This window comes from Zalophus californianus, chromosome 8, assembly GCF_009762305.2.
Source record: "Zalophus californianus isolate mZalCal1 chromosome 8, mZalCal1.pri.v2, whole genome shotgun sequence".
Classification (NCBI taxonomy): domain Eukaryota; kingdom Metazoa; phylum Chordata; class Mammalia; order Carnivora; family Otariidae; genus Zalophus; species Zalophus californianus.
In genome coordinates, this window is record NC_045602.1 from 53,746,137 (window position 1) to 53,759,523 (window position 13,387).

Consider the following 13,387-nt stretch of genomic DNA (forward strand, 5'->3'; position numbering starts at 1 on the left):
TCCTTTAGATATTACTGGGTGGTCCACAGCCCCCAGGTATGGGTAGAATGTTCAGAAATGTTCAGAGGTGTTATAAAGTGATGGGTAGAGGAGGGAAAAACAGCTTGAGGTTCATTGCAAGACACCTGGTTGGAGAAAGGAAGAGTGCCCCTATGCAGGCTTCATAGGTCCAGATTTTCCTGGTGGTAGGTGGTATAGCACCTGAGCCACTCTGCTTGGGGGAGCTTTATAACTGAAAGGGGCATTCCAGAAGTGGGACTTAGAGTGCTGCCAAGGTTCTGAACTGATGTGGGCAGGAAGGATGTAGAGTGGAACACCTTCCCTATAAACGGCAATATAGGACTCAGAACTGAGTGCAGTCTTAGAAGATAATGAAGTGTGTTATCCTGGTCACTGTGTACATGAGGATCAAGATTCCATCAGGGCCCCAGGAGAAGGAAAAAACAAGGGACCATGAGTCCTTTCCCAGAAGAGTGCAGGGACGGGATCCAGCAGCCTTGCTGGTCTCTGGATTGTCTTTTTTGGGCTTATGCATTTCCCAGTCCCACACATGGTGTGACCCCTGTGGGTCTAGGCTCACTGGCTCCCGGAACTGGTCCTCGGCACAATTAGTTTGATTTCTCAGGATGTAAATGATTTTCTGCTCATATTTTCTGTTATTTTTATTAATTACAAAGGTCATACGTGTTTAGCAATACAAGACTCAGAAAAGTGAGTGTGAGAAATAAGTGAGAAGTCTGAGCTAGACAGAGAAGTGTATAAAAAAGAAATGAAAATCCTTGGTAATCCTAACTTCCAGTGATAAACACTGTTAATGCTTTGGGGTATGCTATTTCAGGATTTTTTTTTCTATGCATATTATTTTTTACATAATTGGAATCATACTACACATAACGTCATGGTATTTGGCATTCATCTTTATCTGAAGGTAATAGGGGCGGTGTAGGTATTGCAAGACAACTTAATGAAGGTAATGGGCCCAGGACTCTTGCAAATTATTTTCCCCTCTCAATAAATCTACACCAAAAAAATTCTTGACCATTTGACATTTATAAAACTTACAAATTATCTTCTAAGCAAAGCATCAGCCTTTAAAAATTGAGGTCAGAGTAAGTGGTGCACTCAAGACAGCTGTAATCATCTACTAAGAATAAATATATTTTTTAAAGCTTTGTTTTTACTTGGTTGAAGACAATTGTGGCTTCAGGCACAAGCTGTGTGTCTCCTGACACACAAACTCTTGGAGCTGTGCACAATTAGGTTTGGGAGGGTTTTACCTTTGGAATTGGGATGGAGGGGCAAGCCTACCAAAATGGCTAGAGGCTTCCATACAATCAGGATGATCAATACTGACTGCTTTTAGAGAACAGAGACCTCTATAGAGACTCAGAGAAGAGGTGGGATGGAGACCCCAGGCACACACTTGAATAACAGTGGATGCTATGGAACTGCTGCAGTATGCATGCTGGGGGCCAGAGCTGAAGTGCACGGAGAAGAGACCCACAGATAGCATTCTTTTTCTTCCTTTCCCTCAGCAGCATCCACCTTTTCCTCGAAATGGGTGTTGAGAAAATATTTAAAGAATGTCAGTTTGAAGGGGGAGGCATAGATTGTTAGCCTGCCTGGGGTTCTCACAAGTCTGGCCCAGCTCTGTGGCTGCCCTCTTCTCCTCCACCATCCCACTGAAGTGACAAAGGAGGAGCGTTATGTGAGGACAAGCAGGGTTCATGGAAGTCCAGTCATTGGGTGCAGAAGTAGAGGGGTCCAACTTTCCCCATCAGGACAGGCAGGGCTAGGGCAATGACAGTCTCAGGAAGTTCACAAGCAAGTCTCTCCTCCAACCACGCCTCAAAGAAGCACAGTGCGTGCTAAGTTCATGTGTCGCTTAGAATTTTCACTTGGAGGCAAACTGCATGCATGGTAGAGCAGGGACAAGGTCAAGGGTGAGTCTATCAGGCACTGCCATAGCTAACTTTGGGCTGTGTCAACTCACCCCTGCAAGAAGGTCTTTTGCCCCAGAATGAAAATCTTTACCACCTAGTTACTGTGGGGTGGCAACTCCCCATTTATTTCCATCCTATCCCAGATTACTGGGGCTTTTGTCTGACCAGGCAACACTCCAGTAAATTTCCACTTAACGATATTTTTGTCTGGGCCTTAATGATGGGAACACACACTAACACAGTCTTGGCAGGAACCACTTCAGAAATGACTGGCAAAATCAGAGCTCTTTCTGAAAGCAGGGGCAAAGGGGAACACTGTCAGATAACATGAAACTCCTGAAGTTCGAGGAAAAGGGGGCCAGTCAGGGAATCACAAGGGGTGCTTTACCTGTGAATGTAGAGTCAACTACATACACTGACACGCTAAAGCCTGGGCTCTTTCTTCCCCGGTCCAGGGCTTTTTTTCTTGAACTTGGGTTCAAGTCTTGACTCCCTACTAATGTGCTCTGTGACCTTGGGCAAGTAGCCAAATCTCTCTGAGCTGTCTACAAAATGCAGGGCAGTCATGGGAATCAATACCTCCTAATGAGGTCTATATCAGAGTTATGTGGGCATTTGGGAATCAGGGGACCCAGGGATCTGTGGGGATCTTTGTTTTGGAAGTGGTCAAAAGCCTCTGGATCGCCCAAGGTCCAAATCGCTTCTACCTCCAGCCATCTAGGTGACCTTGGGCACTTGTTGAGTTTTAGTTTCCTACTTAGCAAAAAGGGATACAAATAACTTGTCCCTCACTGGGGTGCTGTGAGGATGGAATGAGATAGTACAGGGAGGGCCCAGGGTAGGTGCTCAGCAATCAGTAGCTGCTATTATTTCTTAGATGAAGCTCTCTGGAGAGTCTGATATGCAGCCTGACCCGGCACCACAAGAGGAGATGCTCCTTTATGTCTCTTCATTCTGAGTTACCCAAAGTGATCTTCCACCATCTTCTTATGACATCAACCCCTCAGGGATGCATCCAAATTGCACTAAGAACCTTTGACCAAAAGATGCCATACTCTAACCAGTGAGAAAGGAAACAATAGGCTTTTGTTTGGGAAGTTTGTCTTCTTCCCTCCCCATCTGCCATCATAGGTGCATTTCCAATGATCTCCTTAGGGTGCCCACAGCAGCCCCAGGGCCCACATGTTTTCTAAGATGAAGTATAGTTTCTGGATAATTGGACAGATTTTTAAAAACAAACACACTCGAACTTCTGCACTCGAGCGAGTGTTGTCTCTCATCCCCTCGGGAAGCTGAGCCCTTCTTTGGGACTCTTAGAACTGCCTTCATGAGTAAAGTTCAGTTTGAAAAAGAATCTTCAAAAGGGGCAAAGTTTTATCCTTTGAGAGTGAAAAAAAGGAAACCAGAGCCATGCCTAGTGAATAAGATTGGAGATCAAGCTGGGAAATAACATTTTGTAGCAAAAACTAGTGTGCCTATAAAACCAGGAAACCGATTGCTCACATGGCCTATAAATGGAATTTTAGTGAGTTTGTTAAAAATCGGTTTCTTTGTTTATCGTCATACCTCCTACCTTGCCACGCAGCCCCAGGACAGTCTAGCATGTTTTTCATTATTGCATTGATAAAAAGCCCATTTTTAATTTACTGTTCATTAAGATGGATCATTTCTCAGCTCATACCCCAGTGTCTCCTTTTCAGCATTCTAATCTCTCTGCAAATGGATTTCCAATTGAAAGTGGATCTTTTCTTGGCACAATATGTTGAATACTGGAGTAGGAAAAAGTGCAGCCAGAATAAATAAAGTTTGTGTGAGGATTTCCAAGATATCTTCTTGGCCAGGAGTGAGTTCAGCCTGGTGATTGGAGAACTAACCAAATGCTATTTTGTGCTAGGAGTACATAATTAACAAGCATTTTAAAATTAAATTTTAAACAACGGTTGTGGATTTTTTTCTTGTTACATAAGAGACATATGATTGTAGAAAACTTAGAAGAAAAAGTTAATAGTGGTCTCATTCAGAGGTAACTACTGTTAACATTTTGATGCGTTTTCAAGTCTCTCTCTGCATAAAAGGCGGTGTATGAAACAGAAATAGCACGGAGGTATTGTTTTGTAACTTTTGTAACTATATTATTAACGTTTTCCCACATCAGCAATTGTTCTTCTTTCCCTTCTTCGCAACATTAATTACATAGGGGTAAAGTATCATTTATATAACAGATTATCTATTGTTCAACATTTATATTGTTTCCATTTAGATATTTTGGTTTCCTTCCTTCCTGCCTGCCTGCCTGCCTGCCTGCCTTCCTTCCTTCCTTCCTTCCTCCCTTCCTCCCCCTCTGTCCCTCTTTCTCTTTCTTTTTCCTTTTGCTATCATAAGCAATATCAGGATGAACATTCTTGTAGCCAAGTCCTTGTAAATATTCCCAATCATTTCCTTTTGAGGAAGTTGAAATGGAAATTCTGGGTCAAAAATATATAAAAGCAGTTGCTTCATTTTAAGAATTGCCTTTTAAAAGATTTAATGGTGTCCCACCAATGATGAATGAAAACACCTGTTCCCCTGTATTTTTTGCCAGTACTGGGCATTGTATTGTTAATCTTTGCCAGGTTGATAGATTATTCAATTTGCGTGTCTTTGGCGACAGTTAGCATTTTCCATATGTTTGCTGACCACTATTGTTCTTGTAAATTTCCTTTTCATAGCTTTCATCCATTGATGTGCTCACTTTTTTTTTCTTTTACTGATTTTAAGAGCAGTCTGTATATTAAGGTTATTGACTCTTTTATATGTCTTTTAAATAATTTTGCTAGTTTTCTGTTCCCTTTAGATTTTGAGGGGACAGTAACAGAAAAATAAAAAATATGCTCCCAAAATATTAAATTTTCCCTTTATTCTTTCTCGCTCCAGTGTTATGCTTAAAAAGCCTCTCCCTACTTGACAATTATGTAAATATTTATTTTTGTTTCCTTCTAGAACTTTTATAGTTTCAAGTTCACATTTAAATTTTTCATCTGGAATTTGTTTTGATGTAAGGTGTGAGATAGAAATCTCACTGAATTGTTTTTCCAAGTGGTTAACCAGTTGTCTCAACACCATTTTGGGGGAATAATCCATTCTCTTCCTGCTGATTAGAAAGGTCACTTTATTTTATATCAAAATCACATAAGTGTTTGGCTCTGTTTATGGACTTTGTTTTTCCTGTTCCAAAACTCAGTGTGCCTTTCGTAGCACCGGTTATACATCGTTTCAGTGACCAATTACCGCAGCTCTTTTATACATCTTAAAAATCAGCTACAGCAAGTTTCCACATTTTTCTTGGCCATTCTTGAATGTTTATTCTTCCTTATAAAGTTTAGAATTATTTTGCTGACTTAAAAAGTCCCATTAGAATTGTTTTAAAAGCAAATATTAATTTGAAGACAACTGATGTCTTTACAATACTCAGTTGCCACTCTATTTAATAATGGTGAGAGTTGTAATTATTAATTAATACCAATAGCCAACAGTGATCGACTGCTTGCTGTGTGCCAGGCCCTGTTCTGAGCCCCACTCCCCACATTTAAGCCTCAAAGCAATTCATGAGAGAGGAGCTGTTATTGCTATCCTCATTTTACAGAGAGGGAAACTGAGGCATGAAGCTGTTAAGTAACTTGCCATGGTCACATAGGCTTAGGCCAGGATTCTTTTCCTGGGTAGTTTTGTTCCAGTGCCTATGCATGAATCTATACTGCTTCTCCATTTGTTTATACTTTCATATCCCTCACCAAGTTTTGTGGCTTTCTTCCTATGTATCTTCACAAGTTTGGTTATATTAGTTCTTACTAGATTTCTTGTGTCATTGCTCTATTTCTCCTGGGATGCATTCTCGTTGATCATTACTGAACTCTGACAAAGCTACTGATTATTATAAGGTAGATAATTTATTTCAGAATCATCCAGTTTAATAACCTTCTTATTAGTCTAGTAGTTTATTGATTCTCTTTAGTTTTCCAGAAGGATATAGTCATCATTTTAAAGTAATGATGTTTGACCCCCTTTCCTGTACTTAGATCTCTCATTAGTTTTCTTGTGTTATTGTGATACCTATGGCCTTGACCAGTACGGTAGTCACAGTGGCTGCCGACATTTAAGTTAAGTTTAAATTTCGTTTACATGAAATGAAATTAAACATTCGGTTCCTCAATTGCACTAGCCACATTTCAAGTCCCCAGTAGCCACCTGTGGCTTGTGGCTACCATTAGTTACCATTTTAGAACATTTCCATCATCACAGAAGGTTCTACTGGTGGCTGCTAGAACTTTCAGATCAATATTAAATAATAATCGTACAATAGGTTGTCCTGTTTTCTCCCCCCTAACTAGAAAGTGAATACCTCTACGTAGTGATTTACTATTCAATGATGTCAAGTTTTGGATTCGCATGTCTAGATACTTTTTTTATTGTGCTGAAAAAGTTTTATCGTATTCCTAGTCTTCTAAAAGTATGTATTTTTACAATTTGGAATGGATAATGAATTTTAATACCTTCTTGGCATAAAATGTTTTGGTATAGAAGAGAAAAGTTCCCACTCATTCTTCAAAATTGTCTTGCCTGTGCTGGTGCTTTTTAGATACATTGCTGGATTTTGTTTGACAGCATTTTATTAGATGTCTTCAATGAGCTTGATCTCAAATATTCTCTACTTCTAGTGTCTTTGTTTAGTTTTTTTAAAAAATGATTATGTAATTATAAAATGAATTAAGATTTTTTTTCTCTATTTGCTTTGTATGTTTTAGATATGGATCATCTGTCCTTTACTTACTTATTTTTTTAAAAGATTTTATTTATTTATTCATGAGAGACAGAGAGATAGAGAGAAAGAGAGAGAGAGGGAGAGAGGCAGAGGGAGAAGCAGGCTCCCAAAGAGCAGGGAGCCCGATGCGGGACTTGATCTCAGGACCCCGGCACCATGACCTGAGCTGAAGGCAGACGCTTAACCATCTGAGCCACCCAGGCGCCCTGATCCTCTGTCCTTTAAAGTCTTACAAAACTTGGGTGAAAAGAATCTGGCTCTGGTGCTTTGGCTGGATTTTCTTGTCTTTCTTTTCTAGTTCATGCATGTCATCTTCCCTTCTGTCTAATCACACTGCTAAATCCATCCATTAAATTGCAATTCAGTGAATAAACTTTTTTAACTCTAGCATTTACACTAGATTCTTCTGCAGATCTGTTTTTGTTGAATGGTCTTCCCCTTGGTCTTACTGATCTCTCTACACACTTTAAATGCTTTTATTTACATGATCTTTCAAATTGTTCTCCAGTCCCTTTTTCTTGCTTGTTCTCCTCTTTGTTTCATCCATCTTCATCTGGTTGGGCATGTGGTGCTGTGAGCTCTTCTTCAGTGGGGGCTGTTGGCCGCAGGAGTGCTGGATGTTGGCTTAGGTGTGCATTGCCACTGCCAGGGCCAAGGGATCAGAATAGTCATGGACACATTCTGGGGTTTGTTTCCCAACTTGGTGCTTCTGTATCATCTGGGTGGTATAACAACTTAACTTTATTCCCTTGCTTCTTTGAGTCACTGAGCAGCTTTTCCAATCCCAGTTAATGTGTGGTATAGCCCTTTGGAGCTGAATTTCTGCAGGGGGCTCTCTTCTTGCCTGCTGCCTTGCACAAGCTGATGTCCTATGTCTGCATCAGTGTTGGGATCTCGGCCGGCAGACCCCCAGGACTAGAGCCTCCACAGCTTTGCTTCCTGCTTAGATTTTGCATTCCCTTTTTCATTTTCTACACCTGAGGGTTTCCTTCTTTTGAGCAGGGTCACACATTACATTTTTTAAAGGTTTTATTTATTTATTTATTTATTTATTTATTTATTTATTTAGAGTGGGAATGGGGCAGGAGTGGAGGGAGAGGGAGAGAGAGAGACTCTCAAGCCACCTCTATGCTGAGCATGGAGCCTGATGTGGGGCTCGATTCCATGACCCTGAGATCATGACCTGAACCGAAATCAAGAGTCAGACGCTCAACTGACTTAGCCACCTGGGCACCCCTGGAAATTTTAAAATCATATTTCATCCAGAATTTTTGGATCTAATATATTGAATGCAAGTCCAGAAATTGTTTTAGATTTCTAAATGGTTGATTCATTGATTTTATTTTTAAGCAAAGGAATGTGGGAGAGAAGTAGGTGTTATATTTAAATATTGGCATTTTGTTTGTGTCAGTACAATAAATGTTCATAACCATTTAAAAACATAGCTATATATCTGCTCTATATCTTTAATTTTTTTATTATTCATTCAAAGACTTAGAAAGTCACGTTAGCACCTTCCACTATAAATCTAATTCTTCAATTTGTTCTTTTATGTGTAGTTTTGGCTTTATAGAATCTGCTATTGTATTATTTGTCAAGGACTATGGGGCCGGCCCCATGTTTGAACTGGCTGGAGCCACAACAGTCCTAGCTTCATTACTGGGCCATCGATTAACCTTTTTCTGATTGATAATGGCATTATATTCTCTTCCTGTTATAAAATCTAATGCAGCATTTAGGAAAAAATCTTGAAAGAGGAAATACATACTATAAAAATGAAAAGAGATAATGTTTTAAAACTTGGGATCTAGAGATAAGAAAGGAGATTGGGAAAAGTAAAGGAATCTAAATTTATTTTATTTCACAGAGGTGACTCAGTAGAGACTGTTACATCCATAAGGTTGAGAGAAAAATGTAAATCCGACTATGTTGTATTTTAAAATTTATTCATCTCTTCTGTCCTCATAGTTTCTTGTTCATATCATTTACTGAATGGGAATGAGCAGGTGAATTAATGAACAAAGGACAAGTGTTTTTTTTCCAATTACAATATTTCCCCCTTGGGATTTTATTTATTTATTTATTTATGATTTTATTTATTTATTTGACAGAGAGACACAACAAGAGAGGGAACACAAGCAGGGGGAGTGGGAGAGGGAGAAGCAGGCTGCCCGCTGAGCAGGGAGCCCGATGTGGGGCTTGATCCCAGGACCCTGGGATCATGACGTGAGCAGAAGGCCGACGCTTCATGACTGAGCCACGAAGGTGTCCCCCTTCCCCACTTGGGATATTTTTAATAACTGTATGTTTGAGTGTAGGAGAATCGCTTGCAGGATGTCATACGCCTGAGTCACTGCCTTCCTCTGCCCCAAACTGTCAGCGCTGTTGCAGCAAGCACAAGGGGGCTTGTGGCTTCAGCCAGATCCCTACCCCTATGACCTTTATTTGTTTTTGAATATGAATGAGGTGGAGAGCCTGTGCAGGTGTTTGCAAGTCTGTATGAGGAAAGGAAGAGGGTAGGAAGAAAGAGGATGAGTTGGGTTTCCCAAGAGAGAAAATGTCATAGAGAAGCTGGAAGACAAGCCTTCAGAATGTCACTCTACAAATCCAGAGCACATCTGCAGTCATGTTCTACTAACACAGTATCTCTGTGTAACCTTTCAGGCAATGGCCACGCTGCACCCCATTTCCATTCATCTTTAGAGCCGGGTTGGGTCCGAAGGCTCGCTTGTCTAGGAAGCCTACGTGGGAAGGCTTGACATCTTTGAGGTTATTAACCCTCAGGACTTTCTGATCTTAGATTTGAGATTTTGGCTAAGAAGAGAGGGCGGGTATATTTGAGCGACATCACGATCAAAGGGAAGAGAAAGGAGGAACTCAGTAGAGTGCACAAGTCCAACCTTCACACTATTGACTAGTTGGGGATTTTTCAAAATGATTTCAAATCGCATGTACTTTTTGGGTATGTGAGAGCATTTCCAAGTATCAAGAAAATGAACTGAATGTTTCAAATGTTTGGAAATATTCCAGGGCCAGGAATTCCAGATGTTTGTAAGGAAGCCAGTACCTATCTCTGTTTAAATATTCAAGGGGGTTTTAAGAGGTTAAGGAGGAAAAAAGCCATGCCCCTCAATTCTTCCTTTCTAAAAGCAAGACGGCGCCTATGCCATAAGGCTATGAGGAGGCCGACCCTAGAGTCACAGCCTAGTCGATAACCGTGCATCTCCCCTGCTCCTTGAGCCTCCTCCCTCCCACAGTGACTGTGGCACAAAGATGTGAAACATTTAGAAGGACACAGCATTACACAAAATGTAGTGTATTCTTACCATTTGTCACTGCAGATAGTGAATAATAACCAGGGCTCCTGGCCATCTGTCCTCCCCATAACCAGACTTCCCCACCTCTCCTGGACAGCCGCACGAGTCACACATGTCTTTAAATTAAGAACTTGCCTGCTACAAACATCTTGTAAAAGTGCCAGTGTCATAATTCATTCTTCGCATGAAACGCACTTCGTTTTCCTTCCATATTCCTGTATTTCATGTCAGGTATTCACTGTGATGAGACTTTCTTGGCCACTCAAGGCAAGAATCATCCAGATTGGAAAAACTTCCAGAATCTACACAGGCAAGCCTAATAGTTTGCCTTTTGGTTTATTCAGAATTCATAAATTTAGACCATCTATTTTTCACTCTTATGCTTGACAGTACCTAGTCCTTTGTTAAGGAACACCCAGCTTCCCGAGCTTTAAGCACCCAGCGCCAGCACTGCCACCAGAGAGAGAAACTTAGCGCAGACCTCGGTGGCCTGAGACCCAGGTGCCCTTCTGCCTTTCCTGACAGGAACAAGGGCAGCTTCGGGGCCAGATAGGGCCCCTCGGGAGGCCCGTCCAGCAAGGAAGGCCCTTCTCCGTGTGGTCCCCTGTGCGGGACCAGGTATATGGCAGATGGAGCTGGGGCCCCCCCTCCCCAAAGCAGGCTGAGCAGACCCACAACTCTGCAAGAACTTACTGAGGGTGACTGACTCGTTGATCTTGAAGCTGCAGAGGACCCTGTCCACGTTTCGGGCGTGTCGGAAGCCGTTTCCTCTTACAACTACTTGAAATGATTCTGAAAGGAATAAGGACAAGTCACGTCATCTGACTGCAGTCCGTTAACCTTACGTTTTCCACCTGCCCTGACGTAGGGCATTTGTTAACTGTTTCGCCAGGCTTAAAATATTTGGATGCTGGCTCAAGTTGGAACCCAAAACCACGTGGGTGCCTTTTACCACTTACTTACCACCTCCTTATCACTAGGTGTCCACGAGGAAGGCGTACGATGTCTTACTTTGAATTCCTACCTTCTTGCTTCTTTGCCCTTGGTGTTCCTCCTACCTGGAATGCCCTGCTTCCCGTTTCTCTGTCCATTCAAATCTCACCCGTCTCTCAAGTCCTGGCAGTTTTAAAAGCTGTGATCCCTGCAGCCAGGGGGGCCACAGAGGAGGGGGCTCGCCACCTCTCCTCCAATCAACTCAGCATCTCTTGTGTCTGGATTCCCCTGAAAGGATTTCTGTAGAGCCTGAGGTGACTAAATTTTTTATTTTTATTTTTTGAAAATCACTGTCTTATGGCATCCACAGTCTGTCCTGAATGGTGTGGTAAGGGATTTTGCACTGTCTGGTGGTGGTGTCTTTTCTTCCACCACTAGAGAAACATTGCATTAGGTCAGGAATGATTTGACAGTGCTTCAGGTCCTCCTGTCTCTAGGACCTAGGATTATGTGGGAATGGTTGTACTGAGCAACAAATCAAAATCTTGTTTATCCAGTGGCCACTGTCCGGCATCATCTGCTTGAATGGACGATGGCCCCTCAGTGTAGCACTGGCTTCTCTCTAAACAGAAGAGAGAATATCACTTGCAGGTCTCTGGCCCTGCATGTTAATTTCACATTGCCATAATGCGTGGTGAACTCATACAGGTTAAGAAAATCCCTATGGAATAAAAATAGTGATCCTTTGCAATAGTCTTACAAAAAGAAAAAAAAAAACAGCGAAATTAGCTGAATGTTTAGAAATACTTGCTTACTTTTGATAGTAACTAATAGTCCATGCTCTATTTTTTTTTCTTTCTTTTTGGTCATTCTTTTGTGTATACAAATTGGGGCTTTGGGTAATGCTGGGTGGCATTTAAAAAAGAAATAGACTAAAAGTCAGAGGGAAAAGGCAATATTTGTGAAAGTGGATCCTGAACTGTAAATTGCTATACAAAGGGACATTTTTGTTGGAGGAAGAATAGAATTAGAGAACTAGACTCTTCCAAAGTTTAATAAAATGTCATGAGTGCAAGTCACCTTCATTCCCAGGAAACTAATTTAGAGATCATATATGCCAAGGTAATATTACCGGTTACTAACGGCTCCCTCATTGGGTGCCAAGTCCTGTGCTAAGCCTTGTCTATGTCCGACATCATTTCAGCCTCACCACAGCCCAGGGAGGTGCAAATGAGAAAACTGAGCCGAGTGAGGTTCGGCCATTTGTCCCAGATCTCACGGCTTGTAGCTGTCAGAGGAGAGTGGGGAATCCAGGTGTGTCGGGCATCAAATGCCATGCCCTTAGGACTCGGCCATTATGTTGAAATGGATCCTCATCGTCTTTGACGTGTGACCAATTTAGAGACTGATGCTGTGATTTTTAAAAGGTTTATTTTATTTTAGTTTTAGACAAGTTTGCAGAAAAGTGGGGCTGGCCCGGATGGGGAAGCAAGAGGCAAGAAATTGAAACCCAAGCAAGAGAACCCGGAGGTACTGTATGTGCCACAAAGAATACAAATTAGAACAGAATGCTTTTTGGAAGCACAAAGGACCTTAACAATAAGGAAATTGAGATTTTGACATTTTAAATGACTTGCCCAAGGTCATGTAATTTGTAAGCAAAACAGGGAGTATCCAAGTGTTCACTGCTTTAGTTAAGGTCGAGGGCAAATGGTTTTTCAGGATCACAAGTCCTATGAATATTAAGGATTAACATATGCATGTTGATGCATGTGCACGATTGCTAAGTTTAGAAGGATGGACTTAATAATTTTCTTTAGAAGTCTGCCAGGCATGTGGCTGATGACGCAGTTGCTTCAACAAGCATTCTATTAAGTGTCAAGCATTGTGGAAGAATCTTACTGTATCTTATTTACTCATTTAAGCCTATAGAAAGCCTATGGAAAGCCATGTCTGCTTTTTATTTTGAATGTCAGACATCCAGCAATCTGCCATTGGACACTTTTGCTGATGCAACATGTTTTCGGCCTCACTGCTGTGCTCCTTCTCTTGTTTCCTCAAACATTAGCGGAAGGAGACAAGACTCTGGAAATGCAGGCCCCGTGCCAAGCTCTCTTCTCTAACACCATGTTCTAGCATTACCAGTTCAGCTGCTGAAGCCTCTGTTAAAAAAAAAAAAAAAAAGGCTGCCCGCATGTCTGCTTGGCCTGACCTCAGGGTGTTTAGAAAGAAAGACAGCCGGAATCCATGACGTGGCCGCGGCGGAAAGGGAACAATTTTAACCCTCTGGGCCTGGGGAGAAGATGGGGGGCAATGAGGCTCATGGAAGTACAGCAGAGCAGAGGCGCGCTCCCACCCTGCTGGGTATGGTTTTGTGCTCCTGTGCACATTTGGTT

The 13,387-nt window shown here is 41.7% G+C and overlaps 1 protein-coding gene across 1 annotated transcript in view; it reads right to left on the minus strand.

Moving 5' to 3' along the window:
- Positions 1-13,387, minus strand: part of ANTXR1 (ANTXR cell adhesion molecule 1) — a 216,110-nt gene that overhangs the window by 120,630 nt on the left and 82,093 nt on the right. The window contains exon 10 of the mRNA XM_027621494.2: positions 10,752-10,850. Coding sequence (XP_027477295.1) covers positions 10,752-10,850 — 99 coding nt within the window. The remainder of the gene's footprint in view (positions 1-10,751; positions 10,851-13,387) is intronic.